General features: G+C 47.5%; 10 protein-coding genes across 10 annotated transcripts; 6 read left to right on the forward strand and 4 right to left on the reverse strand.

Annotated features, from left to right (window-relative positions):
* Positions 1 to 1,130: 1,130 nt before the first annotated feature.
* On the forward strand, positions 1,131 to 2,014 carry B0J16DRAFT_267934 (uncharacterized protein; the record flags this gene model as incomplete). Its single annotated transcript, XM_046123464.1, has 2 exons — positions 1,131 to 1,213; positions 1,267 to 2,014. 2 exons carry the CDS (start codon positions 1,131 to 1,133, stop codon positions 2,012 to 2,014), a joined length of 831 nt encoding a protein of 276 aa, XP_045983506.1.
* Positions 2,015 to 2,172: 158 nt separating this feature from the next.
* B0J16DRAFT_415187 (uncharacterized protein) lies at positions 2,173 to 3,119 on the reverse strand. The gene is made up of 3 exons (XM_046133500.1): positions 2,660 to 3,119; positions 2,536 to 2,606; positions 2,173 to 2,482 (listed from the first exon to the last, which is right to left on the reverse strand). Coding segments are annotated over exons 1-3 (195 nt in total). The 5' UTR covers positions 2,783 to 3,119; the 3' UTR covers positions 2,173 to 2,481.
* A 626-nt stretch (positions 3,120 to 3,745) lies between these two features.
* Positions 3,746 to 5,225, forward strand: B0J16DRAFT_372634 (uncharacterized protein). Its single transcript, XM_046130479.1, has 2 exons — positions 3,746 to 4,184; positions 4,236 to 5,225. Exons 1-2 carry the CDS (start codon positions 3,867 to 3,869, stop codon positions 5,058 to 5,060), a joined length of 1,143 nt encoding a protein of 380 aa, XP_045983508.1. The 5' UTR covers positions 3,746 to 3,866; the 3' UTR covers positions 5,061 to 5,225.
* A 310-nt stretch (positions 5,226 to 5,535) lies between these two features.
* Positions 5,536 to 7,276, reverse strand: B0J16DRAFT_372635 (uncharacterized protein). The gene has a single exon (XM_046130480.1). It carries the CDS (start codon positions 7,218 to 7,220, stop codon positions 5,730 to 5,732), a length of 1,491 nt encoding a protein of 496 aa, XP_045983509.1. The 5' UTR covers positions 7,221 to 7,276; the 3' UTR covers positions 5,536 to 5,729.
* Positions 7,277 to 8,038: 762 nt separating this feature from the next.
* On the reverse strand, positions 8,039 to 8,907 carry B0J16DRAFT_399701 (uncharacterized protein; the record flags this gene model as incomplete). The annotated part of the gene is made up of 1 exon (XM_046132457.1): positions 8,039 to 8,907. The coding sequence occupies one exon, from the start codon at positions 8,905 to 8,907 to the stop codon at positions 8,050 to 8,052; it is 858 nt and encodes a 285-aa protein (XP_045983510.1). The 3' UTR covers positions 8,039 to 8,049.
* Positions 8,908 to 12,279: 3,372 nt separating this feature from the next.
* B0J16DRAFT_320647 (uncharacterized protein) lies at positions 12,280 to 13,250 on the forward strand (the record flags this gene model as incomplete). The annotated part of the gene is made up of 5 exons (XM_046125585.1): positions 12,280 to 12,582; positions 12,635 to 12,743; positions 12,794 to 12,893; positions 12,948 to 13,105; positions 13,165 to 13,250. The coding sequence occupies 5 exons, from the start codon at positions 12,280 to 12,282 to the stop codon at positions 13,248 to 13,250; spliced, it is 756 nt and encodes a 251-aa protein (XP_045983511.1).
* Positions 13,251 to 16,867: 3,617 nt separating this feature from the next.
* On the forward strand, positions 16,868 to 18,505 carry B0J16DRAFT_342847 (uncharacterized protein). Its single transcript, XM_046127935.1, has one exon. The coding sequence runs from the start codon at positions 17,082 to 17,084 to the stop codon at positions 18,465 to 18,467; it is 1,386 nt and encodes a 461-aa protein (XP_045983512.1). The 5' UTR covers positions 16,868 to 17,081; the 3' UTR covers positions 18,468 to 18,505.
* Positions 18,506 to 22,037: 3,532 nt separating this feature from the next.
* B0J16DRAFT_320649 (uncharacterized protein) lies at positions 22,038 to 22,798 on the forward strand (the record flags this gene model as incomplete). The annotated part of the gene is made up of 4 exons (XM_046125586.1): positions 22,038 to 22,167; positions 22,264 to 22,315; positions 22,394 to 22,577; positions 22,631 to 22,798. The coding sequence occupies 4 exons, from the start codon at positions 22,038 to 22,040 to the stop codon at positions 22,796 to 22,798; spliced, it is 534 nt and encodes a 177-aa protein (XP_045983513.1).
* Positions 22,799 to 23,526: 728 nt separating this feature from the next.
* Positions 23,527 to 25,146, forward strand: B0J16DRAFT_305509 (Homogentisate 1,2-dioxygenase). Its single transcript, XM_046124748.1, has 2 exons — positions 23,527 to 23,693; positions 23,748 to 25,146. The coding sequence occupies exons 1-2, from the start codon at positions 23,626 to 23,628 to the stop codon at positions 25,090 to 25,092; spliced, it is 1,413 nt and encodes a 470-aa protein (XP_045983514.1). The 5' UTR covers positions 23,527 to 23,625; the 3' UTR covers positions 25,093 to 25,146.
* Positions 25,147 to 26,366, reverse strand: B0J16DRAFT_342858 (uncharacterized protein). The gene has a single exon (XM_046127936.1). It carries the CDS (start codon positions 25,871 to 25,873, stop codon positions 25,160 to 25,162), a length of 714 nt encoding a protein of 237 aa, XP_045983515.1. The 5' UTR covers positions 25,874 to 26,366; the 3' UTR covers positions 25,147 to 25,159.
* Positions 26,367 to 26,777: the final 411 nt, after the last annotated feature.

Here is a 26,777-nt window from a genome sequence, read left to right on the forward strand (position 1 = left end):
TTAAACGATTAAATTGAAGAGTCGCATTGGAAAAAATCCATCAGCGCTTGATGGACAGGGGTTGATGCGATAGAATGGAGACGTGTTAGTTGGCAAGCGTGGGCAGGGTAAGGTAAAGGCGGTGATGAAGAGCGCATGGTCTGGGCCTTTTCACCAACTATACCAATTGTTGAGTGAATGAATGAAGAGTCTATTGATGAAACTATTCGCATTACAGACATCACATAATTGACACTGATGTCGATACTCGTTATGCGCCATGCATCAAACAGATTAATTTAGGGGACGGCAAGGTTCTGTACCTTAACGTTACCCACAGGACGGGAACTATTAGCGCCCATGAATGTGCTAAACCCAACACATAAAAGGTCTCAAAGGTGTCACGTTCTCGAAATGCAGCAGCCTATCTGATGACCTACAGCATATAAAGGCAAAACACCACGAATGCATCTCGAGTACATACGCGTGTCATACGCGTAGACAGGATATCCCATGGCAATATGCATAGTCTACTGTTGAGAAGGCAACAACAAGTACAGCCATGATGATCACCTGCCAAGACGATCATCAAGAGAAGAAGGGTCTTCACATGTAAAAAGTAAAAAAGAAACTTCATTCATCTGCAACTTGATTTGGTCTGAGACTGTTTCATCACTTCGCCACGGGACGACGTAAGGGATGCGTTCCTGAAGCCCAAGCATGAGCGACAGCTTCTAGTTTCTTCCCCAAATGCCAATCCCAACAATTCTTGGTGCTGCTAGAAGGTACTTCATTCTCCACTACTTTTGTGCAGAAAAGGAAGTCACTATATAACACAATCCACGTGCTTATCATGCCATCTCGATGACGTCGCTTCCTGCCCCGCAGTCCAGCGCCTCCCCTCTCCCTTCCCCTCTAGGCCTCCACAGAAGCTCCCAGCTCCAGTTACAGCTCCAGCCAGTTCCAGCCCGCAAGCCAAACCAAAGACACTGCCTCGTTGCCTCGTCACGACCATTGGTGTCGTCATTATTTAGTACTTACTTATTTGCTTTATAAACACCTGTCTGCCCTTTCACCACCTACAACCTTTACACTACAAGATTGATACCCCTACCAAACAACACCAAGTCTCACAAAACAACACATTCAAAATGTCTGCCAACTCTACTATCAACGTCAAGAACATCGCTCCCGCCACTAGCGACAGCGAGATCAAGGACTTCTTCAGCTTCTGGTAAGCTCTTTCCCTAGTGACTATCAGATGACTCGAATACTAACAACACCCAGCGGCAAGATCTCTGATATCAAGGTCACCCAGGAGGGTGAGACCAAGTCCGCAGAGGTCATCTTCGAGAAGGAGACTGCCAAGAAGACCGCTCTCCTCCTCAACAACACTCAGCTCGGAAACAACCATCTTGAGGTCACCAGCGCTGGCGCCGATGGCGAAGACGATGTCCCCACTACCAAGAACGCTGATCGCGACTCCGACGAGATCACCCAGGAGGAGAAGCCCCGCGCCCGTATCCTGGCCGAGTACCTCGCTCATGGCTACGTCGTAGGCGATGCCGCCATTCAGCGTGCTCTCGACCTTGATTCACAGCACGGCATCACCAACCGCTTCTTCTCTACCCTCAAGGGTCTCGACGAGAAGTACCACGCCACCGACCGAGCCAAGGCTACCGATGAGAGCTACGGCGTCAGCCAGCGTGCCAACAGCCTCTGGCTCGGCCTGAGCTCTTATTTCGAGAAGGCCTCCAACACCCCCACCGGCAAGAAGATCGCCGAGTTCTACACTGAGGGCAGCCGACAGGTTCAGGAGGTCCACGCTGAGGCTCGTCGTCTCGCTGACCTCAAGACTCAGGAGCACGGTGGAAGTGCCTACAAGGCCGCTGGTCTTGAGAAGGTCTTTGGCAAGGAGAAGACTTCCGGTACTGCCGCTCCTGAGGCCGGTCACGGTACTCTGGGAACATCAGTCCCTGCTGCCTCCGCGGATGGCCCCACTGTGAGCGCCCCCGAAGGTGGTGAGAAGCACTAAGCAATCAAAATTGGAGGAAAATAATGAAGGATGGGATGTGCTTTTTTCAAACCTGATGAGATAGTACTATTGTGGCTCTGTTAGCCTGTTAACGAATTGTTACGACTTTTACGCACGGCACAATCGATTAATACAAGAATTATATCTTAAAATGTTTTCAATGTGACCCAAACTGAGTGAGGTGTTGTAAGTGTCTCATAGTATATAAGTCCAGCCATCTTAATAATGACTATGACCGTGTGCCTGTAAGTAAGCGTCTGTTCAGGGAAATTGTGAAAGACCATATTCAAATATCACTCGGAATGTCACGAGAATATGTGATAGCAGCGGGTTTAGAGACAAGGCGTGTCACAAGTTCACATAGCAATACACGAGCGATGAGACAGGCATGATGATTATTATCGTGATTTATTAATTCTATCCATACACTAATTCCATCAAGTCATTACCATCGTGGTATCATTTGTTCTTCAAGATGTTAGAAATTGATCGTTCTAAATTGTTCATTCGGAGGAACTGACTATTTCTCGGTCTTGGAGAACTTCTCCTTGAGGACATCCTCGGTGATACCCTTGGGGTTTGATTCGAGGTTCTGTACAACAAGTTAGTATGCTGTTCATATCTCAAGACTTCAAAGCATCTTACGTCGAGCTGGCCCTTGGGGTCCTTGTCGTCGGTCTTGTTGATACCGTGACCAGAGGCAGGAGGCTCCTGCTGCTGGCGACCGCTCTGCTGCTCGGGAGGAGGAGATTGACGTCCTTCAGGCATGATTGCTGTAGTGTATTGTTTTGTGGGTTGAAAAGGGTGGTAGAAGTTTGTTGTTTGTTGATGAGATTTGAATGAAAAGAAATCAGAGGTTAAGTATTAAGAGCAAGAAGTAGAAAGCACGGGCGGATGATTGCAAGTTGACGTCGAGGTGGAATAGTATGCCGTCATAGGTGCGATTACATCATGTTGAGAAGATCGAGATGATGTTTATGGAGCACTTTCATAGGCCCGCATCCAATCTTGAAGAGGGGTTATCAGGACCTGATACGGTCCTTTTTTTGACATTCAGGAACGTTGAGATGTAGATTTTCTTGGTGGTTGGTGTTGAAGACTGAGCTTGTTGATCTTGAGGCTTGTCCCCACTTCCAAGGACTGGAGGGAAGTTGGAGGTTTGGTTTATCATGCTGACTTTGAGGATTGAATAATATTTACAAATTTTGATAAGACTCTTTTAAATGCTTTATAATCTTTGTTTCCTGGTTTCAGTTGTATTACTTGCTTCTCTGCTTGTGATGTTGCTGTTTGTTGAATTGTTTCATCATGGAGTCAAGCATGAATGATCACGAAGCCTCAGCAACCATGCCTGAGCAAATTACCTTGTGTGATGGTGCAATCTATCGCAATCATGATCCAATGATTGTTAACACCCTCAATCACTGTTAACTATTTTTTGTTACTGGTATCACCTACAAAAGGCGACTTTCAACCTCATCATGCTCATTTATAGGGTAACCTACTCACAAACAGACAGCTTCATACCGCAGTTTCACAAACCCCACCAACCAAACCAGTCGGAAGCTCCAATGAGATCCCCGTAGCATGGAGGGGCTCTGGTGTGTTTTAGCGTCCATCTCGGCGGTGCCAGTGGCCTCATGCTAGCTCTAGCTGCCCCGGCCCGCGTTGGACCCCGCACCCGGTCGGCTTCAAGGGAAAGGGAAACGCGCGACCGCCGGAGCTTTTGAAGTCCCGTCTAGTCTTTTCAAACACGCGTACCTAACCGAACTAACTGATATTTCCTTCCTTCTTTCCAAAATCTCCGACTCTTTCCAACTACCATATCTATCTAAAACGAAACACCATCCTCATGACCGGCATGCCGGACCTCAACTCAGTCCCGCCTTCACCACTTCCTCTCGCGACATCCCGTCGCCAGTCTTCAACTCAGATGGCTACTCCGCCAGGTCCCGCTTCGCCATCTCTCAATATCCTTCCATCGAACCAGAATACTGTCAATCATCCTCATTCGCCTTCTATGTCATCGCCTGTCTTGACCGCTTCACAACCTTCCGCAACTCTTCCCGGCGAGCCTGGTGTTGGGCCTGGACCTGGACCGATAAGACATCCTCGTCCGTTGACCGCCGCCGAACTTCACCTCCAACTTGAAAAGGAGCAGGAAGCTGTTGTAAGTACCAACTGAGGACTATAGTTCTGGTGTCACTCTAATGTCTGCTAGGTCAACCGCTTAACTCGCGAGCTATCACTTCTACGAGCTGCCCAGAACGCTTCAGTCGTATCCAACACTTCTTCGACTTCCGCTGCCAACTCATCCCACGATGTCGCCGCCGAACAGTCTCTCCTCTCCGGCTCGGGCTTCTCTATCCCTACCGCTCGACATCACCGAACGTCATCGACCACGTCGCAGGGAATAGCCCACCAGCAGTTGTCATCGTCCTACGAAGCACGAGTCCATGCTCCTCGCCCCTCACAGGCTACCCCTCTCTCACGGCAGGATAGTACCGCTTCTCGACACAGCCTAACAAATTCGCCCGGACCGCAGCACAGCAGTTTCGACCCATCCAATTACTTCCAACAACAGCGACTCCCAGCGCCCACTTCTATCCCACCGAGCTCCGTCGGTGCCACCCCCGGAAGCATGAGCGAGCAACTCAGTCCCGGACTCATGCCAACTACTATGCGTTACGAAGAGACTGCGTTTTACAGGAATGAGCTCGAGAACGCCAAGAAAGAGAACGACGCTCTGAAGCGAAAGATCAGAGATTTGGAAAAACAGGTCCGGCAACGAAGGGCTAGTGACACAAGTCGAACTAGAAGCGAGAGCGTGAGCACCACAACTAGTGTCAGCGTGACTCCAGCTGGAGGAGCCAGCATAGCAGGACCACGAGAGGGAGGCCTCATCCGACCAGGCGGCGAGCGAGAGCGAGGCATGACGACACAGAGTATCGCCAGTGTAGCTAGTGTTGGTGTTGGTGTGCCCGAAGAAGAGGTGAAGGTTGGTGAGAGTGCTGCTAGTGCAGGCGTTGCACAAAATACGCAATAGTTTGCGAGAGCGACTGGTTGAAGCATCAAGGCATTATCGCTTTTGTTGACAAACGGGAGCTAAGAACAGCGATGGATTACGAATTGTTTTGGCGTTGGATGAGGGTTAGACTTATCACCATAGTTTGCACCTGCTAGTTGAATTAAAGCGTTTCTTTTCCATCTCGTCAAGCTATAGTTTGATTTGCCGAATGCATCTTGATGTCATGTTGAAAGTAAGCTTGTATCTCACACTTGCTTCCTAACAACCGTTCCCGTTGATTTGCCATTCGATGACTTGAATGCTATAGAAGCACCAAGTGTCAAACCTGTAGTATCTGCTGCACCCCCCGAGACAATCAAATGGATGTGGAAGCGTCGAAGAGGAAGGACAATTAGCTTGTACCATAGCAACATCTTTGAGAGACTGAGATGTTTGGGATTGGGTCCTCAGTGGAGCAGAAATCTGATATCAGATACGTGTCAGAAGAGTTAGCCGCCGAAAGCCTAAGAGATGAAATAGTTTGATCACTTTATGTTAGATTAGACAAATATTTAGCTAATTTACTTGGCACCCTAAGCATTAGGGTAATTGTTCTGACGTGGTTGCTATCAAGCTGTTTTGTAAATCCCTTTACATACAGCCAACAAACAGGTAGCCAACCAGAAGGGTGACTCCATTCTACCATCTTCACTCATAACCCTCAAGCCTACGACACGCTTTGCAGGCATAGTGAAGAGTTCCCCATTGTGGCCACTCAGATGTCAAGCTCTCCGAACTCTCCACTGCAGTTGCCCATAAATTCGCATAGTGATCAACTATCGACATGTTGGGCGGGATAGTCCTTTTGTGAACCGAATGCCAATCATCAGAGCCAATGGGTTGACGATGCAAGAAAGGGTCCTTGGCCGGAGGTCCCATGGCCCTTCTGGATACCGGCAACATCGCATTCTTGGCTTCATTGCTGTTGATGAAGTCGACGATCTCTTGTTCAGGTATAATCTGCGCCGCAGCAGGTTCGTCTTTCTTCCAAGGTCCCAAACCGACTTTCTCAGGTATGCACACTGCGAATCTATGTAATCGCAAAAGAGGATCTTCAGCTGCAAATCTGACCACTTCTACCAGTCCATTATCGCTTCCGGCGCAGTTGTAAAGAAGAATGTGCTTCAACGTCTCTGAATGCGTTGCGACCATCAAATTGAACTCATTTGTGGAGAAGACCAAATTCACAAACTTGAGGGTAGTGAGATACTGGAATTGTAGCTGATAGAGTCCTGGAAACGTGGTTGAATGTCTACTGCTGGGTTCAAGCTCGGACTCCGGATCTGTCGAGCGTAGGGATAGGATGCGGAGTTCCTTGGCGACGGCGACTCTGTCGACCAGCATGGACTGCAGTTCCCTTCGTTGAAATTCCCATGATGTAGCCGAAGGAAATGTAGCGCATAGATCGAGTTCTTTCACGTTGCGTAACGCCATGGAGTCGAGTCTGACGCTGAGTGAACGGAAGGCCTCGATCAAGGCTCTATCGTATGACGGAGGATCACCGAAAATACCTTCCCCAGGCCGAATGGCTTTTGCACTGCCTTGCTCTGGACCTTGATCTTGATCGTCAAGCATTACACTCTTGCACAGCATACGTAGAGACTCGACCCTTGATCCGTAGCGGAGCATGGCTGGCACAAGGAAATTGTCAAAGCCTTGAAGAAGATCTAGTTTTGAGAAAGCATAGTCTGGGATACTTCGTAGCGCCACATTCTCATGCCAAAGAGCACCCCGTGATTGCGAGGGATGCAACATGATAGTGGTGATGGTTCTGAGATTGACCATTGCATCTAGACCATCCAAGAACAATGGCCGAAAATTGTGGATCGCATCACTGGACAGAAATGCTTCAAGTTGGTCTAGGCCGATGCTATCAGGGTAGTCTTCTGTATGACATAGTGAATGCCATCGTAGTATCCGAACATGAGGCGCCAGATGAGGCGAAGAAGATATTCCCAGGAACTGAAGGCGGTGTTTCTCCAGAAAGGAGAGCCGGATCACGCTGAAAAGGCGGGGGAGAATTATGGCCTCGAGAGAGGGCCAGACAAGACGGACATTTCCAAAAGCTTGACGGTCGCTTTCAAGATGACCTAGTATAGTATTCAAAAGCTCTTGGGGGAGATCGTCCAGTGTTGGCATTTTCAAGAGGTGAAGTTGTGTTATTGGAAAGTGTATGTAAGCGCGGAATGAAGTCGGTCTGGAAATTGAGGTCATCACGTGTGGAGATTAGGCTACTACTGGTCTTGTACAACTGCATACTAAAATTGAAGTCTTTACTACAAGTACTGAAACCATTCTCATAGATGAAGATCAAGCATATAATTCTATTGGCTCACTGCTCATTCCTTGGAGTCTTGGCCGGCCAAGGTTTAGTAGGTGATCTTCCTCCCAGACGGAAAAGGCTTTGCGCCAGCAGGTAAGTAACAGAAGAATTAGCCACGAGAGCATAGGGACGAAATAAGTTGGTCTTTTTATGTCAGTTTAGACTATCTCTTAGGCTACTTTACTTTAGTAGCCTAAGCCTTAGAGGATGTTTCTTCCGTTACTCACCTGCTTTCCTCTCAGACTGACAAGGCTTTGGGCCAGATAGCCTGGATGTCCATGATGTGAGCAAAAGGAACCAATACAAGAACGAGGTTTGTGGAATCACGGCATGTTCACTCCGAGGAAGCAAAGAATCCAGTGATTTTGTGATTGAGCATTGCAATATCTAGTGCTAGTCAAACAGACACCAATCACCAATCAGCACTCAAATTCTTGTTGTCATAACCTGACGTAGTCGTCCAACTCCCAAAGACATTCATTCCAATCGAGCAGATTCGTATTCGGGCGTAGACTTGTGTAGGTAGTTTGCGATACTCGGTTTGCGCAAGCAGAGACTCATTCTGCCTTGCCAGATTCCTCCAAATAGCTAGCGACAAGCTGATAGCAAGTAGTTGCAGACTCTAGATTACCAGGCCACTTTGTCTTAGGCAGCAGCAAGTAGCTGGAGCTTCTGTACGTCTTCCTCGGTGATGATATCCATTTTGTCGTCGAGAATTGTGACAGATGGAGTAGCAAGCAGCTGGTGCTTTTGTGATTCTTGGTTGGCGTTGACGTCAGACTTGTTGTCGAGAGTTTGGACAGGCGAGGTAGTAGGCGACTGGCTTTGTACTGGCTCTTCGTTGATTTCGACGTTAGGCTCGTTGATAGTCTGGACAGACTTGTCCTGGAGAAGCTGGATAGGTGACTCAAGACTCTGTTTGTCCCAGTTGACGACAAGACCTGCTTCTTTGAGGACATCAGAAACTTCCTGGTTGATGCCGTCTTTGTTTGGAGTCTTCTTTGCCATCTCAAGGATCCTGGAATATGTGACCTGTTCATCCAAGGAGGGCAAGATCTTGTATGCCGCCTTCAAAGCAACTTGCATAACCCGATTGGTAGCAATTTTGCGGCGAACAATAGCAATCATTTTGGTGACCTGAGCATCGCGTCGTGAAATCTGTGCCTTGGTAGAGCAAAGACGCTGATTGCCTGCGTCATTCTTTGCCTTGAACTCTTCGTTCTCCTGTCGCATCTTGGTCAGATCCGCCCTATAAAGCTCGCAGTCCATCTTCCAAGAGTTGAGCTCGACGCTGAGGCCCAAAATCTCGTGATCTTTCTTTAAGATACTGCGCTCGTAGCACTCTATCACTTCCCGGAGGGCCTTATTATCCTTGGCGTAGAACTCAATCTCAAGGGAGAGGTTCTTGATCTCGGTCTTCTGGGAAGCGCAATCTTGTCGTAAGTTGTTGCGTTCGGAGTACATGGCGCTGACCTGCTCGCCAATGTCGGGTTGCTGCGACATCTTGGGCAGATGCCTTTAAGAAGGCGAACGTTCGGAAGCAAAGCGATGGATAAAATGAGTATTGAGGAAGACTCTAGGTATGTTCAGGTATGAGTTGATGATGAAAGGTGATGAGGAATGCTAACCTGAGTGTGCACTCTAGGCTTCCTCAAAAATAGATGCCTAGGAGAAATTCAGCCATGAGAGGATCTCCCCTCACTTGAAGTCTGAACCAGAATGACGGGGCAGTGTCAAACTTCTGCCTCCTCATCTACCATGCCCCACTCCCTTGGAACTATTCACAGTGTTTATCACTTTCTGTCAGTGACAGCCACTTGAGCACCACTGTTTATGGACCAGCTAATCGTCAGTTGTGCATTATTCTGCAAATGTACAAATGTACAAAGAAGACGAAGGCTCGTCTCTTTGACCCAACCTTGGGGAAATTGAACCCCTGGCTCGCAATGCTTTCAGCAACCAGCTGAAGATTTTTTCTATGTAAGTTCTCTATACCAAGATTAACAACTTCTGCCTTGGAGCTTGACTAACACTACCGGAAGCAGCATTCATTCAGCAGTGTTTGGAACTTGAAGGTCCTCTGTAAGGAGGCCGACAGAACACAATAACCCTCTTTGATGCCACCACTGGTGGTTCCAATCATCCATGGACAGACAAGAGCGGAACAGTCACACTCAGCTTAGTTGTCGCCCTTAATCGTATCACCCATATTTCGAAGATAATCTCCATATAAATTAGCTCTTTACTGATGACTGGATATTCATCTTCCCGTCGAGACGTCTACACAACACCAACGATTGGTGTTCTCTGCTGACCATGCTAGATGACCATCCCCTCACCAGTTTCTTACTATTCAAGGCTGCATTCATTGAAAGCCTTAACTAGGAAGCAACTGAGCCCGCAGGCAAATACAAGGATTGTTATACTCAACTTCTTGATGCAACAACCTTACGACGAGGTTGATGCTCCTACCTTGGTTGTTGTACAGTAACTGCGCTTCTTCTCACTTATGTATACCTATTGAGGTTCAAATGGAAACATGGCACGGTGGCTGTGCTTGTACTCGCTACAGCCGTCAGAATTGCTTGATCGCCGAGTCGCATCAAACGACAACGTATTGTTGCGGCTAGGCTCTCCAGGCCTTTGACTGGAATCACTTGCTATGCCATACAAGACAACCATACAAGACAACCATACAAAGCTCTTACTGCCCCAAAGACCGCTTCCCAGAGCCTCCTTAGACGTAATACACCCACTACCGAAAGTCTAATCGAGGCTGTTATATATACTTTGCTTTCTTGTGTTCAATATTGGACTATCTCTTTCCAGACTACTTATTTCTATCAAGGAACAGAATGGACTTACTTCTCCGCCGAGCATTCAACGAGGCAAACTGCCGCCGGCCACTACCCCCTGGAAGTAGATTTGATGACGAGGACTGCGCCCCCTGAAGTCGTGCTTTTCCCTTGCAAGCAGTGTATTGGACGCCTACTGGAGTACAGCTGGCTCATCGACTGTGTTCCTGGCTCGCATGGGACGTGCTCGTGCTGTTCGAAGGTCAAAACCAAGTGTACCTAGCTAGACAACCTGTTCGCTACCTCGCCGGGTCTGACTATATACTATATTTCATGGAATTCGAGTGGTCGCCAGCTGCAAAGGTATAGTATATTAAGAGGTGGGCTTTCGTTTGTTCTGCGAGTTCTATATTTCTCTTTTGCCAACTACAACTATTCCCTCACTTTTCGTTGCAATGGACTTGGAACGTGACATTATCGTCGCTCGTTTGGTCTTCGACCGCGAGTCAAGCCACGAAGTGAACACCGCCGTCTCTAAAACCGTCTCCACGATGCGAAAATTCAATTCAACGAAATCTTCGACCAAACACGACTCGTGGGATGAATACGGTGTCAAGATGTTGAGCGTTCGTCGTTCCACAGCTATTGTTTTTGATAACGCCGCAAAGCTTGTTCAGCATTCCGTGCTCGTGCAGCGTTTCCTCTTGGATGAGCTAGCCCTATTACTTTTATATATTGTATTATCTCGGCGAATGAAGGAGTACGACCAGCTTCAGGGTGTTGTTGAACCAATGAGATAAACAATATTCACTATATATTACACTTTATGAGGCACAATTGTGTACAGAGGACTTTCTTCGTTGCGATTTGAGAATTCTTTTTTTATCCTCTCAACTACTTTTTCCCTCATTATATGGTAACCTCTACCTGTCCCTCTGCTACGAACTAAGCTCCATCATGAACCTGGAACGAGACATATTGCTGGCAAGGATCGTATTTTCGACCGAGCACCAGCGAAATGGAGATGGTAACACAAGAATTGTGCGTCTTAGAGACGCCAAGTCAAATTTCCAAGAGATGTTTGACACCGATGCGGATACCATCTATACCAATGACTTCAAGGTCATCAGCCTCAGACGTTCGTCGGCCATGACATTCGATAATGCTGGAAAAGCGCTGCAACGCTCAGTGCAATATCTTCTACTATCATCGGCTGTATTCCCTCTACTTTTCATTCATTCCTACCGTGATTAAACAATGGCAAGATCGTTGACAGTAGACCTGGAACGCAACAACATCTTCGCTCGTTTAGTCGTCGAAACCGGGCCGAGTCAAGACGAGGATCCTGTCAATTTACGAGTTGTACGGGTCAATGATGGCCATGCGCCAGTCTTGCAAGGCGCGCACAACGCACAATTCCAAGTGTTCGTGGGTGAACATCTTCTATGTTGCCACACTTTTCCGAGTCCGCTCCGTCTGAACAGGATGAAGGGCAATGGACTCTACAATAACATCACCGAGATGTCAAGGCACACGAATGTACCCTCGCGGGTGGAGACGAAGTCGGTAGTGCAACCAAACCCTTAACTCATTCTTCTGCGATCAACCAAGAAACCATTCACACCGACGACCACAATAAGGCTATGCCCCCCCACAACTCGTGCTTCGGAAGCATCATTGTGAATTGCAGAGTCGAGATTCATAGAGCTGAAACTCCACTCAAAGCTGGCCAGTCCTATTGTTATTATATATTGCAGTCTCGCAATATCTCAGCAAAAGGAGATGCTTGTAAAATCTCAGTTGGTATATTAACTATTCAATAAGGTAAACGATATTTTATATATTATGCTTCATGAGGCAATATGTGCACATCACAGACAATATAGATCAATCATGATAGGCCGGTGCCACGGAAGCTATTGTCAGTGACTGGCTGGCACTGACAATAACTGAACAGAACCTGAGTAGGAGCTAGCTGCCAAAATATAGTATATTACAAGAAAGATCTTTTCTGAAATCTGAGATCTATTTGTCTTTTCACAACTTCACAACCATCATCTCACGACCAACATTATCCATCATGGATCTAACAACCGATGTCCTCCTCGCCCGCCTAGTATTTGGGACAGGGCCTGGACGATACGACGAGCCGATTAGCTCTCGAGTCTTGCGCCTCCATGACGCGAAGTCGGAGGCTCAGGAGGTCTTCGTCGCCCATAGCGACTCTTGGGAAGCTATGGGCACGAAGGTCCTCCGAGTCCGCCGCTCGCCGACGACAATCTTCGACAACGCGGAGAAGCTTATCCAACATTCCATGGTCGTAGAACGCGCCCTGAGGTCAGAGCTGGATCTGCATCAGACTCCCAAGTTGGTCGAAGCAACTGTAAGATAAAGTCCCCTGGCTACCCAAGTGATATTTTACTGACTTTAGACAGATCCTTTATGGTGAAATTGACCCGAGCAATCAAGACATGGACATTATCCATGTAGGTCCCATCAATATTACCATACAGACAGACATGCCCTCGTCTTGGTTCAAGACAGGTGAGCCAGGAGTTTCACCCTTTGGGAGTATACATCTAACTCTTTCACAGGGCCAACTTCTGGGATGGTTGAAGAATTCCTACGACGCTTCTACGGAGAACGCGCCTTCGCCTGTCTTCGTGCCCAGCACTCGCGCTGGGACCTCGTAGAGTAAGTCATTAGTCTGAGTAGAAATAGAATGGAAACTTACTGTTACCTGTGCAGGGTTAGCCACTCTCTCTCCGAGCCGATGGAGCACTATCCATGGATTACCAAGGACACTCGAACTTCAGCGGAACGTTGGTTGTGCTTTTATTCATTACAACCGTCAGAGATACTCGTTCGTCGGATCGCGTCGAGCGACGAGGGTGCTCACATTTGTGGTAAGTTCCAATCCAGATGTGAGATGTTTTAAGAACAAGGCTGACTATTGTCGTAATAGGGCCCCTCGTCAGCTCCAACGTCACGGGTGATATGCTCGTTACACCGGAACACAGGATGAGCTTAAAGTTTATTGTCTGGATCTAGTCCTTTTTTATTTTCTATCATTATACAAAATGAACACCTCTTCTCTCTCTTGCGTACTGTTAACTTACTTACGTGCAACCTTTATATCACTTTATTTTTCAACATACACTTGCTCTTCTTAAATCTGTTTATAAACACACTCGCAGTTTAAAGTACTGAACAAAAACGCATAGCCATCACCGGAGACTTGCTAGATGTTCCCGAGAACAGGATCAGTCTTCTTCTGTTATTTGGACCTAGTAATTCTTCTTCTTCTTCTTCTTCTTCTTCTTCTTCTTCTTCTTCTTCTTCTTCTTCTTCTTCTTCTTCTTTCTTCTTTTATACTAGTCGAATGAATGCATCACCTGCCTCTAGCCTTTGCTGCCGCCTTACTTTCTTGCCATTCTACATCATTTTATCATTTATACTATATAACCTTGAAGTTTCTACCTTTGTTTACACCCGTCATCTTCTTTTAAGCGCGGAACAAAAACGGATAAACGTCACGGGTGATATGCTGTCCAACCCAGAACACCGCGTGGTGCTCAAGTTTGTCGATTGGAACTAGGTAGTCCTCATTATCGCCAACCGAACAATACTATAAACTACCTACCTACCTGCTATCTCTACCCCTGAATGTTGCTGCCACTTTACTCTCTCTCTTATCCTACCATTTTTATATTATTTTAGTGTTGAATGTACACTCCAACCTCTTACTTTATTTATAAACGTCGACTTGCAGTTCAAAGCGCGGATCGAAAACGTATGAATATCACTGGCAACGTACTGGCCTTCTTAGAATATCCAATGAATATAAGCTTTGCCATTTGGAAGCAGTCACTCGCCAACTGCTATTCATACTATCAACTACCTTCCTGTCAACTCGGGAGATATGGTTACCAACCCGGAACACCGGATGGTGTTGACGTTCGTCCTCTCGGCGCAGCTCAATATCTCTCGTCCCCATTTACTTTACTATACTACGATGGAAGAGTATCTGTCTAACCCTGCCGTGGGTCGTTGCTTCCTATTTAAGCTCTTTGTTACTATATATCTATTATCCTCTCGCCGTCCCAGAGGACAGAATCAGCAATTCGAGGCTGTAATGAACAAAGTCTTTCCTTTGACTACTATACGAGGCGGAAGAGCTTTCGAACAGCTCAACCTGCGTTTTCTCCTGCGTCAGGGTGGCCGCCAAATGGCTCGAGCCAGAGAGATCACCTTAGCAGAGTTTGACAAGATCCGATCAACCATGACTCGAACGTGGGGGCCAACTGCTATGGCTAGCAAAGAAGCCAGAGTTTGTTCCCGAGTGCAGCCCAAGCGAGCTTACGGTCCTGGCTGAAATGAGAGCCTTAGATGTCATCATGCTTGAAATGGGCGCCTACCAAGAGCCAGCTATATGATGATCAACAAGGCTATATTATCCCGCTTTCCATATCGATCTGTGTACTACAGCTACCTCCTCTTACGTCGAGTATACACATCCTCATGACTTTTGACAAGCTCATCGCCCCAACCGTTGACTTTGTCATGGCGTGTGTTGCATCTGAAGCAGCCTAGTCCTCAATTCGACACCACTGTTATCGCAAGTGGTACCTCTATCTACGGGACTACGACTTCGGTTTTGGTCCGCCTCCCTGCATATTGTTATGTGGTAGGGAAGCTCGGCAGGCCGCTCTCGAATCCATTGCAACCATACCACAGATGTTTTGTATCAGCATTCATTCAGGACATTGCAAAGAAGCGACAAACTCCACGATATCCATGTTCAGACAATATATACTATATATCCGGGAACACTCCGGATCAGCTCTAAACCAAGGCAATATGTGAAACCGTTGGCTGGGCCTTCACACCGGAACGGAAACAGTCAGGCGAAGAGCTCCTATGACAGAATCATGTCGAAATCTTTGCTACCAGGGCCGAACTGCGAGACAACATCATCCCATCATTATGGCAGCGCGGAATCCGACGGAAAGAGAGTCACATACCGCCTGGCTTCAAGCTTTATGATGCATTCAGAAGAGAGCTTCTTGATCAGACTATTAGATCTTAAAAGCCACAAAAAGGCAGTATATATAACGAAAATCGCCCTCTTTCACATCCCTGTCGACAACGGGACCTCGAATACGGATTGGGGGTAGACAAAGACACCAGGAACGTCATCAACTTATTATATTTCTCCTTCAACAACTTCAAGGACATCATTCTATCAGCTTTGGCTTCTTTGAAACAAGCCATCTTCATATATCCTTTTGAGAATATTTACAAGATACTCTTGAATGTCCTGAAGCTTCTTAGGATATCTGATCGCTTAATGAGTATGTAAAACCATACATAATGGACCTTACAAACAATCTTCTCTTCACCCGTGTGGTATTTACGACCGGGCTGATTCAGGATGATGATCGTATTAAATCCCCGATCGTACGGCAGGCAGATGCTCTTTATTGTTGTGATTTCTTGGGCGAGTTACTCCACCCATCTGCCGTGTCTCAACAGTGTCGTGGCTCCGAAAAGTGATAGGCGGTGCTATGACACAGCACTGTGGCCAGCGTTATGAGCGCTGTGATCCCAGTAACTCTTATATATATATATATATATATATGTGTAAGTGCGTTGTCTGTTGTTACCGAGGTTTATTTGTCTAATCTGAGTTCTAACCAGCAGCCGGAAATTTAGCTCAAACAGGTGCTGCATCTACTCCTCAGTCCACCGTTGGAACGTCTACAGTTTCTCCTCAGTCTGCAACTATACCACCTGGACCTAGTAATAGTCCCCAGTTTCTTATAGCTACTCCATCTACTTTTGCATTTGCTTACCTAGGAGGTGGCTCATCTTTTTCTTGCAGTCCCCATAGTCTTGCTGCAACTTCTTAAGATGCAAGCCAATCCTTCTCCGATACAGCAGCTCGGCCTACCTGGCTTCCACTAGAAAATCATTGTAACACATAAGAGGCGATTTGGATATCCAACAGTGACCCCTACTGAGCATCAGCATCACCAGTTCCGCCTGTGATTTACAAAATAGGCAGTAAAGGATGGTAGAGAATAGGAGAATTGCAGATAGATAGACGAAAGTTATACGTTGCTGTCCATGCTTTCTGCCGGCCGTAAATGTAGCCAAGATAGGACATAGCATCAGACAGAACTACAGGTCAAAAACGAGTTTATTATTACATGATCTCCCACAAGATATGTCACGACAGAGAAGTCAACGCTCATTGGTGGTGATTTGTAGTCGGCAATCGAAGATTGATAAGCGAATGTGCACTGTTTACACTGTGCCAAGGAGCTACACTACACAGCCTCATTAACCAACGACATTTAAAACCAAAACTCTATTCTCTTTACATTCATTTTGATCTTATCTTAATATCTTTCAAATAACTTAAAGAAAAAAGGAAGAGAAAAGCGCTATTTTTCTAATAAATTACTCACCGTTAAAGAGGGGATGATGGGGACCCATCTGATCGCCATTACGCGGCCCGCAACGCAGATTTTGAGGCACTTACACGACAAAATTATCAGCACCACGACAAAAGAAATGAGAGACTCGTAACTGGATAACCGATTATTATATAGCAGGTCCGAGTTGGTAGTAAGCTTATAGGTAATTTAAAATTAAACTTGTCCCCTCTTTTTGATTCATTGTTCCGGTGGCGTAAGAGGCAGACGTCGTCTTTGGCGAGGCCACGCAATGCTGCGTCGCAAGCAGTCGACTACTCCTCACCATCAAAAACTTGACCAATACCTCTTTACAAAATAGTCACAGTCAGTCACATACAAACGGAACATTCCATTTACTCACTACTTTAATCTCTCTTTGAAATGCAGTGAAGGTTATAAAATGACGATGCCCCCACCACTTCCTCCTGTGCTATCTACAACGCACGACCACGAAGTAGATACTCCCTCAACTTCTATTCTCAACATCATAAAACCACCCGTTCCAAGTCGACGAATAAGAACATCTCAAACGCCCAACAATGCAGAAGTTTTGGTACCGCCTCTTATCGCAGGCACACTCGTCGCTGCTTTCGCAACTGCCCTCGCCGATGGATTAAACAACGAACTTCTCACACATTACTACCTCCCCGAACAAAAGTTCCGAGTCAACATCGATAGAGTGTTGGACAGATTATTATCCGAGTTTACTTCGATGCTATGGGATGAGCTTTGGGCTTTTTACTGTGACTCCAACCCAAATTCGACGGAGCAGATTAAGAAGTTGTTTGATGGACCGGTTTGTCAACTTATACTCATCCTTAATGGACCTGAGGCACCGAGATGTTTGCTCGATAAGCTTGGCCCGGGGATCTCGAGACGGCCCTCGACATGGTCCGAGTTGGCGCAGGGGATCGATCTTCCTGTTGCGCTGCAGTTGCTTTGCAATTATTGGGATAGGGAGTATCCTGCTCGGTCACCCAGAGGTTCACCCAACGAGATTGCTGCATCGCTGCACAAGTATATCACAACAGGAAACTCTGCTAAACGACTAATCTTGAGGATCCGGGAGACACTAATCTCACCGCACCATGTGCAGATGCATGTCATGGAGTCGGCGATGTGGCATATCCTTACCAAGCCCCTTTATCGACCACCCGGAGATGGCTTCCACGTTGTACAGTTCAAGTTTGAATGTCAACTACCCGGTATACTTCAAGATATAGACGACCCTCAGCTCGTCAAGATTGGTAGTCGGACAGCTATCACTGGAACCGCTAATGACTGTGTCTACACTACTATATCCGAGTACACAACCAAGCAGTGGCCCAAGTGCGGCGAACTACTCCTAGGATGTATCGAAGACGCCGTGAAAGAAGGGTTGACATCAAGCCGCGAAGGCCACTCATTCACTGGAATGTCCATATGGGATGGAACCGATAATCCTTTCCTATGTCCTGGTCTGCGTTTGTTGCACATTGAAGTTGAAGACGGTTGCATTCGGCTCACTGTATCAGCATGGACACACACCATGATTGAGATACTCCAGCAAATGGCATGGACATGCTCCGTCCTCAGCGCCTCACCACTCCCTGGTTCATTGTCTGAGTCTACTATTGAAGTAGCAGACTGGCAATATATGGAGGACTCAATTTTTGTCGATTGCAGCCTCTCACATAGGCCTGTGCCGGAGGGAGATGGACCTACTTGGTTGAAGCAACTGGGAGGGGTTGCTATTGCGAATGGGTTTCCTATAAGTCATATTCGGGAGGATACTCAGATGTCATGACAAGGATTGAGAGGGATTAAGATAGACTTATTACGTGACGAGGAAACGTTTACTGTATTATCAGATGATACCCGTAGTTTAACAACATATTTTGACAAGCACTGCGTAAAATTGAAAATTGAGGTGAAGAGTTTGTGTATTTGTCCCACGATACGTGTAGTTCCATCGTCCATGCTTTCGTCAAGGTAATTCACAGAGGAGTGAGAATCTTCTCATTGAGGCAAAATTCCTGCCAAAAGTAACGGGTTTGAGAAGGTATGGCGAAGTATGTTTGATCGCGTTGCATCAGTTGTATATGATCTCCAAACTCAAATTGTCTCATTGAACCCTTTGTCGATGATGTATCCGTTGCTGTTGCGACGTGTATGATGTTAAACCTTCAACCTCCACCACAAAAGTCCCAACTTTGAGACGCCCATCCCTCAGAGCCTCCAGTAATTGCTCATGCCAAAACGCCCTCGCAATTGACCATCCCTTCAGTGTCCCATGCCTGAAATCAAGATTAGTTGACTTCTTCACCATGATAGTCTGTGGTACCTAGGCATCCATACTTTGTATTGCGGGCATCTTTTGCCGCCCTGTTACTCCAGGGTATCCTCCAAGCTTTGGCCATCCATTGGCACTTATACGATCGTATAGGCGATTGGCGAGCTTATCTGTCACGTGGCCATCGGGAATGGTGTTTAAACTTTGAATGTGGAAATGTTCTTGGTCTTCACTTGTAACGATACGGTTGGAACGGGGGCGAGAAGCTTCACGTGTGGCTCGGCGTGTTCATTACGGTTGAAGTCTGTCGCGGGCGCATGAGACGAGGTTTGGCGGATTCGCGAGGCTAAGGACTAGGCTATGCTAACTGGATGCGATTGAAGGTGAAGGTGATGGTTTCAATTGAATCGGCGTCACAAGGAGAGCGAGAGGATGGAGGTTTTGAGATAACTAGACGGTATTGTCAGTTTCGCATCCAAACCCCGATACCTACTTTATTTGTGGCTGTAATCCGATTGCGATGCTGGATGGATGTCGGCATATTGGCGATAAGATAAGACTAATAGGCGGCAATTATTGAATGCTGTTTGTAGCTGTACGAATTATTCCTGGATGTTGTTGGAATGATCTGACGATTGAAAGTCGGTGTCGAGGCTGATCTGAGTTTAATTGATAGAATGGCTTATCGTGGACTGTCCAGAGTCATTGTCCTTGTCATGGGGGTTGCGTATAATGAGGTCATTCTGCGTCGAGCTTGTGTTATCGCTTCGTATCGCGTTTCACTGAGTGAGTCTCGGCTTGAAGAGGAAAAGGAATAGCAATGGCGAAAGGCAAAAGTGAGTCAAAGAGACGGAAGGATGTTCTCGTGATCAATCGTTTAGTTTTTACTCTTGAGTCAAGTCGTCGCTCGGCGTTCGCCTGTCTGTATCTTGTCTTTGGCGGTCGAGGTCGTTGAGAAAGGTGGCATGCTCTCGAATGAGCTGACTTTTAGCAGTGCGTGCTGTGCTCGTGCTCTAACCAGAACAAAACGCCCAGGGAAAGGGAGCCAGGGATCAACGGGATCCATTCAAAACGTCTCCACTTGATGTCGCCTGTTGCCGACCCCACTATCGGATGTTCATGTTAAATGTAAGACATGGAGTTGATGAGAAAGTGAAGTTATAGCAAACGACACTTGGATAGAAACGATGAATGAAGAATAAGAATCGATACTCGATGATGAGGATTCATCAAGTTCATGGTGTATGGACCATTATCCCAGAAGTGGAGGAGGGTGCTCGAGATGCAGAGCTGCCCTCTTTATGTGGGAGTAGCCCACCTTGTTTCCGACAGCGTCATGGTCCAGAGAGACTCAGGTACAAGTTACAAAGTCACAAGGAACATGGCACGCGGTCTCTGCCCATGGGGAGATGAACATATCTCCACGCCATCACGGCAGTTTTAGCTCTCACCCTGGTCTAAACAGCATGACGCTGGTACGATACCAGCATAAGGATAAACAAACCATCTCTAGCTAGCTCTAGACGATCTCTGCAAACAAAACATGGCTGATTGACACCCTTCTGATACCCAAAGACGTCTCGCCGACCTCTTGATTGATGGACTGGACTGGACGGCATACTAGTAGCATCATGACTAGCCAATCGACCTAGCACTTCCCCTCAATTTACTACCACAAGGTTTCACGCGGGCGTTCTTGGAGGAGGGGAAAGGAAGTTTATGATTGATTGCAAAGTCCCTCTTTAGTTGCAACCCTAGCAGTGATGTACCTGTCTGGATTGATACCAAGAGTCAGGTGAGTTGCGCCAACAAGCGCCAAAAGCACGCATCCGCGAGCCGAAGGCTCCGGGGGACACGGACATGGGCTAGGGGATGAGGGATGAGGGATGAATGAGGGGCAGGATAGAAACTGGCGATCCATCGTCATAGGTCATGGTTGAATCAACAACGTGCCAATCTGTTGGTTTGGTTTCGTCTCTTTCGATCGGCAACACCCAGTTACAGTAAGTTGCTACCCCTCTTCAGATCCATCTCAGCATGATTCCAACTGCCCTAAATCTCAATGCCTAACTGATGATTCTATCGCGGGCTTCCGCGACCGTCAATTGCTCTCCATTGAATCACCTCACTCGATTGCCGGGGCCCATTGAACGCGCCACAAATCCACAACGAACCCGATCGCGAGTGGATCAATGGACAAGCTTTCCCCGGATTCTGCTCTCCCCAGCTAGCTGTATCTGGTAGTAAAGCGGGTACGAGCCCGGTACGTAGAGCGGGTTCCCACCAAAAACCTGCAGCTGCGTCGCGCCAGCGCTAGACCCGTTGCGGCTTCAGGTGTGGTCTGCTGAGCTTGGAGCCAGGGGCGTCACGCCTTCCGTCAGGCCAAAGTCACGCGATTATCCAACAACGACATGTATTGAGCTGAGTGGTGCAATAATCCACATTCAATTGTAAAGTACTTGATTATAGTAACAATCCTAATGCGTGAGGTGCTTGTAACATTGAAACAAAAGCAGAAATCGGAGCGAGGCGCAGGCACAGCACAGTACAGTACAGCTTGCAGACACGCAATTAGTTCCTTAGCTGTACCCCCCTAGGTCGTGCCCTTCCCTTCCCTTCCGGGTGTAGGCATGAGCAGTTACCCCGCCCAGTCTGACGACAGCTCATTGCAGTTAAGGTAAGGGCATGTAAGGTGAAGCCTTAGGATAGACGGGAACGGGATCAGATGCGGTGCGGTACCTTCCTCAGGTACTGCCTTGCACTGCCTGTAAACGACTTCCCGGTGGAGGTGGACGACGCCGAGAGGAAGGTGCACATGCCCGTGCCTGTGAATGCAATAAGTAACAACCCCTTCCCCTCCATCTGGTCCTTCTTTCTCTCCTTTCCTCTCATCATCACACCTTCAAACCACAATCAGCAAACCAACACTTACAATCTTCTGCTTTTGACGCAAAAGGTTCGTGGTCCTTCTTACTACTCCTTTCCTTATCAACATCACTAACATTCATTCCTTAGCAGAATCAGCTATAACAACCAGATCTCCTCGATCAACTCACAACAAACCTCCAACAAACCTCCAACATCATGTCGGAACCACTCTCCAAGGTCGATTCAGCCGTTCAAGGTCTTTCAAGCTCTCCTCCCGCCAAGGATGCTAAGACGCGGCGACAAAGTTCAGCAGCCGCACCTGGCGTCTGGAACGTCAATGACCTAGGTAAGTTATGACATATTCATCCCTCATGGCTCCTTCCGATATCGGATGTGTTGTCGTGAGGGCTTCATAAGACATCTCACTGACCTTTTACTATAGAGGCTGAGGGCAAGGAGCTCGAGCTTGCTCCCGAGACTCAAAAGACAGGATGGTAAGTCACTAGTCCTTCACGTCGTCGACCCCGCACTTCGACATCATCCATCATGACGGCCACTGACATCCCCATTAGGAAGATCAACACCAGCCCAAACACGGTAGAAGACGCTGCTATCCTCAAGCTTCCCCTTTCAGAACCACCAGTCAAGAGAATCGACCTCCATTTCCCATTAGGAAAGGAGGTGACAGCACGAAACCTCAAGGGTGTAACAATCAAGGATGCTCTTGATGCCATCCACAAGGCGTACAAGAAGCGGGTATGTTCTGGATCATCTCACACTTACGCCTCGACGCATGCTAACATTCTCAGGCCGATGATGAGCTCGACAAGCCCTACCTCGCTGGTTTCGAGTGGGACAAGGAGGAGTCATGGACCCGACTTGTTGTTCATCTCCAGGCCCAGCCCACAAGCACAACGTTGGACGGACCTTCGGGTGGCGGTAAGAAGAAGAAGAACAAGAAGAACGCCGAGGAATAAGTTCTCTCCGCCACCCTGGTATCTGTTCCAATAGTTCCTATAATTCATGTTCGTTTCGCTGGTTTCGTTGCGAGTCGGCGCTCGGGATATTGCGTCTAGATATTCTCGGTCCGGTCATATTTTGTGCGAATGCTGGAAGCGTCGCCTGGTGTACTCCTCAACTCTAGTTCATGTCATCGCTGGTCGATTCGGTCGGCGCCCTGAGATTCCATGATGTCATGGTTCTTCAAATAATATACATTTCCGAACAATTGCATTTCCGAACGCATGTGAAGAGTGGCTGTTGAAAAAGCTGATTAATGTTTACCATGTTATCCTCCAATTCTTAGGCTACTAAAATAAAGCAGCCCAAGATCTGGTCTAAGCTGGCATAAAGTGATCAAAGTATTTCGTCTCTTACCCCGACACATGGAAGACGATAGCTGCCTCCAGACCCACCATGAGCTTACCCCGCGATAATGATATTAGCTTCGGTGAATTGTACCTGGTCCCTTGAACTAATTCGAGGTTACACTCATTTTAGATTGATAATACAATTGTGATTTCTCATCCCGATCATATGCGATAAAATGGCCTGTTATGGCTTCTCCCGTCTTTGTTGGGTAACATGCTCACCGTGCAAGATCAGCGGAATCAAAGCGCGATGATCTACGGCTAACGTCGGGCCGTGCCCAGACTCAAGATGCGGAATTACACATCAACGGCTTACACGGCTACTCACTGGACGTCATGTTCCCAAAGCCGTCAAAACACAGTTATAAGCATCCTATTCCCACTCCTGTCGATCTATAATATCTCTCATTCGAGCACCGGACTTCACTGTGAATATGCCCATTACTACCTTTGATCTCAAGGAGAAATACCGATATCAGAATGGCTTCAACTGTCATTTAGAGTGAGTTTCACATGCTTTCACCCACTTTGATCCAGGGAAACTGACATTAATCAGGTCGGAAGCTGTAGAGGGCGCTTTGCCTATCGGTCATAACTCCCCTCAAAAGCCCCCATACGGTCTCTACGCCGAGAAGCTCTCCGGAACAGCCTTCACTGCACCTCGCCACGAGAATAAACAGACATGGCTATACCGAGTTCTTCCGTCCTGCGCGCATCCTCCCTACCAAGCAGACACCAAAGCCGCATCTGAGGATAACAAAACTCTCGACGGCTCAGAGGATGGAAAACTACACTACATCCCCAACCAGCTCCGCTGGGATCCCTTTGACCACAATGAGGCCAAGGATCAGGACTTTGTCACTGGTTTGAGGCTTGTTGCTGGGGCAGGCGATCCTACGCTTAAGGAGGGATTGGGTATGTATATCTATGCCGCGGGGAAGAGCATGGATGAGAAATCAGCCTTTTACTCCGCAGACGGTGATCTTCTTATTGTTGCCCAGGAGGGTGCGCTTGATATTCGCACAGAGTTTGGATGGCTACTTGTGAGACCCATGGAAATTGCTGTTATTCCCAGAGGTGTCAAGTATCAGGTCCATCTGCCATCCGGTCCAGCTCGTGGCTATGCTTTGGAGCTGTATCAAGGACACTTCAATCTTCCTGAACTTGGCCCCATTGGATCTAACGGTCTAGCCAACGCTCGAGACTTCCAGTCCCCTGCTGCATGCTTCAGCGAGGACTTTGGCGCTACGGCTTCAGAGGGATCAGGCAAGTATACCGTGTCTGTCAAGTTCAACAACAACCTCTTTAAGACCGTCCAAGCACACACACCGTTCGACGTCGTCGCCTGGCACGGAAACTACTACCCCTACAAGTACGACCTCGGCCGGTTCAACACCATCGGCAGCATCTCCTTCGATCACCCCGATCCCTCCATCTTCACCGTTCTCTCCGCCCCGACAAACACCCCCGGCACTGCCGTCGCCGACTTTGTAATCTTCCCACCGCGCTGGCTCGTCGGTGAAGATACCTTCCGACCACCATGGTACCACCGCAACACGATGAGCGAGTTCATGGGTCTTATCCAAGGTGGCTACGACGCGAAGAAGGGCGGCACAGGAGGCTTTGTACCTGGGGGCGCGAGTCTGCATAATGTTATGAGCGGACACGGTCCTGATGCGGAGAGTTATGAGGGTGCGAGAAATGCGGAGCTTAAGCCTGTCAAGGTTGGAGCGGGTAGCTGTGCGTTCATGTTTGAGAGTTGTTTGATGGTTGGTGTTACGCAGTGGGGATTGAGAACGTGTCAGAAGGTGCAGGAGGGATATAATGAGGAGAGTTGGTGTGGTGTTAAGAACCACTGGAAGATGCCTGAGGGGCTGAAAGTGAAGTCTCATATGCTGTAAGGAGATATAAAATTGGTGTTGAGGGTCCGACTAGCAAATTCAGACAAAATAACAATTCATATTCATTCTATTGTTCACCAGTTCTCAAAACAACATTCGAGGGCATCTCCCTATCCTTGAACTCCTCATCCATCTCATAAACCGTCTCACTATCCGCCTTGAACCCCATCTGCAGATACACCAATCGTCCCATACTCGAGCCCTCAGTAATACACTCCAAATCGCCCCTTCTCACAGCCTCATCCAATCCCCACTGGACCAACTTTCTTGCAAGACCCCTTCTCTGAAACTTGGGATCAACAGCACAAAGATCCATCGCAAAAACCGCCGGCTTCTCAGCGGAGGCCTTCTCCTTGATGATCTCGCGTCGACGACTGAAGAGTGATTTATCCGCCTGCACGAGGAACTTTTGCTCAGTCTTGTTTCCAGGATACAAGTCCTCCAGGAACGATCCCTTTGTGAGATCGCCTGGTGCGTCGCCCCAGCCTTCTACGACAGAAACCTGATGCCAGATTGCGATGCCGGCGATGGTGTTGTCGACTGTAGCTTTGACAAAAACAGTATTGGGCTTTCCGTCGCGGTTTTGAGTAATTGAGTTGAACTGGTCTGCTAGACGTTGAGCACCAGCTTTTGCGCCCTCAGCTGTATCCCATCCTGGGTTGAAGGCGATCCAGATTGCATCGTTGGTTTGACGACCGAAGGCATTGGCCACCGCCTCGAAGGCGCCTTCGAAGTCATCAGGATTGGTGATGGGTTCGATGCGAATATCTTCGGTAGACATTTTGTAATGAGATTTCGGCTTTGAGATGCTTTGGACTGATGAGATAGAATGAGATTGGAGACAGTATTTATACTCTTGGTGGATAAATATGAGAAAGTGTTCATCGCGATTGAGGCATTAGTTCTCGTGAGTGCATGATAGTGGACCAGGATTCCACTTCTCTATTATAGCCCCGTGGGGGTGTGGGTTAGCCTCTATACCAAGATAGGTTGATAGACTATCTGTCAACTCTAGTTTATTTACTCTCTCATAGCAGCGTTTCACTGCCACTTTAGTAATTTGTCAATATATCAAGGTGTTGTGAATAACCAAATGCATAATGTCCGTGACCAGCTTGGGATAGCTTCAATCTCCAGCGGGGAACTTCTCTGTCCGGCGTGAGTCACCATAAATGAGGTGGTGCTGTTTTCAGTAGGTGATCGGGATTTGAACTGTTCTGCCATTCTCATATCAAGTACTGGAGGAAAGTTGGAAAGTGTACAATTGAGGCGCGTAGTCACGTAGGCCTCCAAACGTTTCTAAGCCTTTCATCTTTGGGAACACAGTCAATCTAAAACGGTATACCTTGAACGCCATCCATTTCTCATCTTCATACTAGTAAAACTTATAATCCATCTTCGCTCCAGTATCATAGTATCCAACCAGGTGAGAAACAGAAAAAAGGTCCTCTAAATCTTAGGTTGCCAAATAAAGTAGCCTAAAAGCTGGGCTAAGTTGCCATATCATCCCTAAGTCGTTTCGTCTCTTAGGGCTTCGGAGGCCAATTATTCTCACACCCTGACGGTCCTCCTCGGCTTCATAGATCGGCTCATGATAGTTGTTCCTCTCTTCCTAATAGTCATCAGAATCATATCCGGCCCCTGTGTAGTTTCCACCGACATTATATCCATCATCATCAGAATCT

The sequence above is a fragment of the Fusarium flagelliforme genome (genome assembly GCF_020744385.1).
Source record: "Fusarium flagelliforme strain FIESC 12 MPI-CAGE-AA-0113 chromosome Unknown B0J16scaffold_4, whole genome shotgun sequence".
NCBI lineage: Eukaryota > Fungi > Ascomycota > Sordariomycetes > Hypocreales > Nectriaceae > Fusarium > Fusarium flagelliforme.

Excerpts from the sequence above, each read along its gene's own strand:
- B0J16DRAFT_372634 (XM_046130479.1), top strand. The coding sequence starts at position 3,867 with ATGACCGGCATGCCGGACCTCAACTCAGTCCCGCCTTCACCACTTCCT. Across the intron at positions 4,185-4,235 it reads AAAAGGAGCAGGAAGCTGTT|GTCAACCGCTTAACTCGCGA; the intron begins GTAAGTACCAAC and ends AATGTCTGCTAG.
- B0J16DRAFT_415187 (XM_046133500.1), bottom strand. The coding sequence starts at position 2,782 with ATGCCTGAAGGACGTCAATCTCCTCCTCCCGAGCAGCAGAGCGGTCGC. Across the intron at positions 2,607-2,659 it reads ACCCCAAGGGCCAGCTCGAC|AACCTCGAATCAAACCCCAA; the intron begins GTAAGATGCTTT and ends CTTGTTGTACAG.
- B0J16DRAFT_342858 (XM_046127936.1), bottom strand. The coding sequence starts at position 25,873 with ATGTCTACCGAAGATATTCGCATCGAACCCATCACCAATCCTGATGAC.
- B0J16DRAFT_342847 (XM_046127935.1), top strand. The coding sequence starts at position 17,082 with ATGACGATGCCCCCACCACTTCCTCCTGTGCTATCTACAACGCACGAC.
- B0J16DRAFT_372635 (XM_046130480.1), bottom strand. The coding sequence starts at position 7,220 with ATGCCAACACTGGACGATCTCCCCCAAGAGCTTTTGAATACTATACTA.
- B0J16DRAFT_305509 (XM_046124748.1), top strand. The coding sequence starts at position 23,626 with ATGCCCATTACTACCTTTGATCTCAAGGAGAAATACCGATATCAGAAT. Across the intron at positions 23,694-23,747 it reads GGCTTCAACTGTCATTTAGA|GTCGGAAGCTGTAGAGGGCG; the intron begins GTGAGTTTCACA and ends GACATTAATCAG.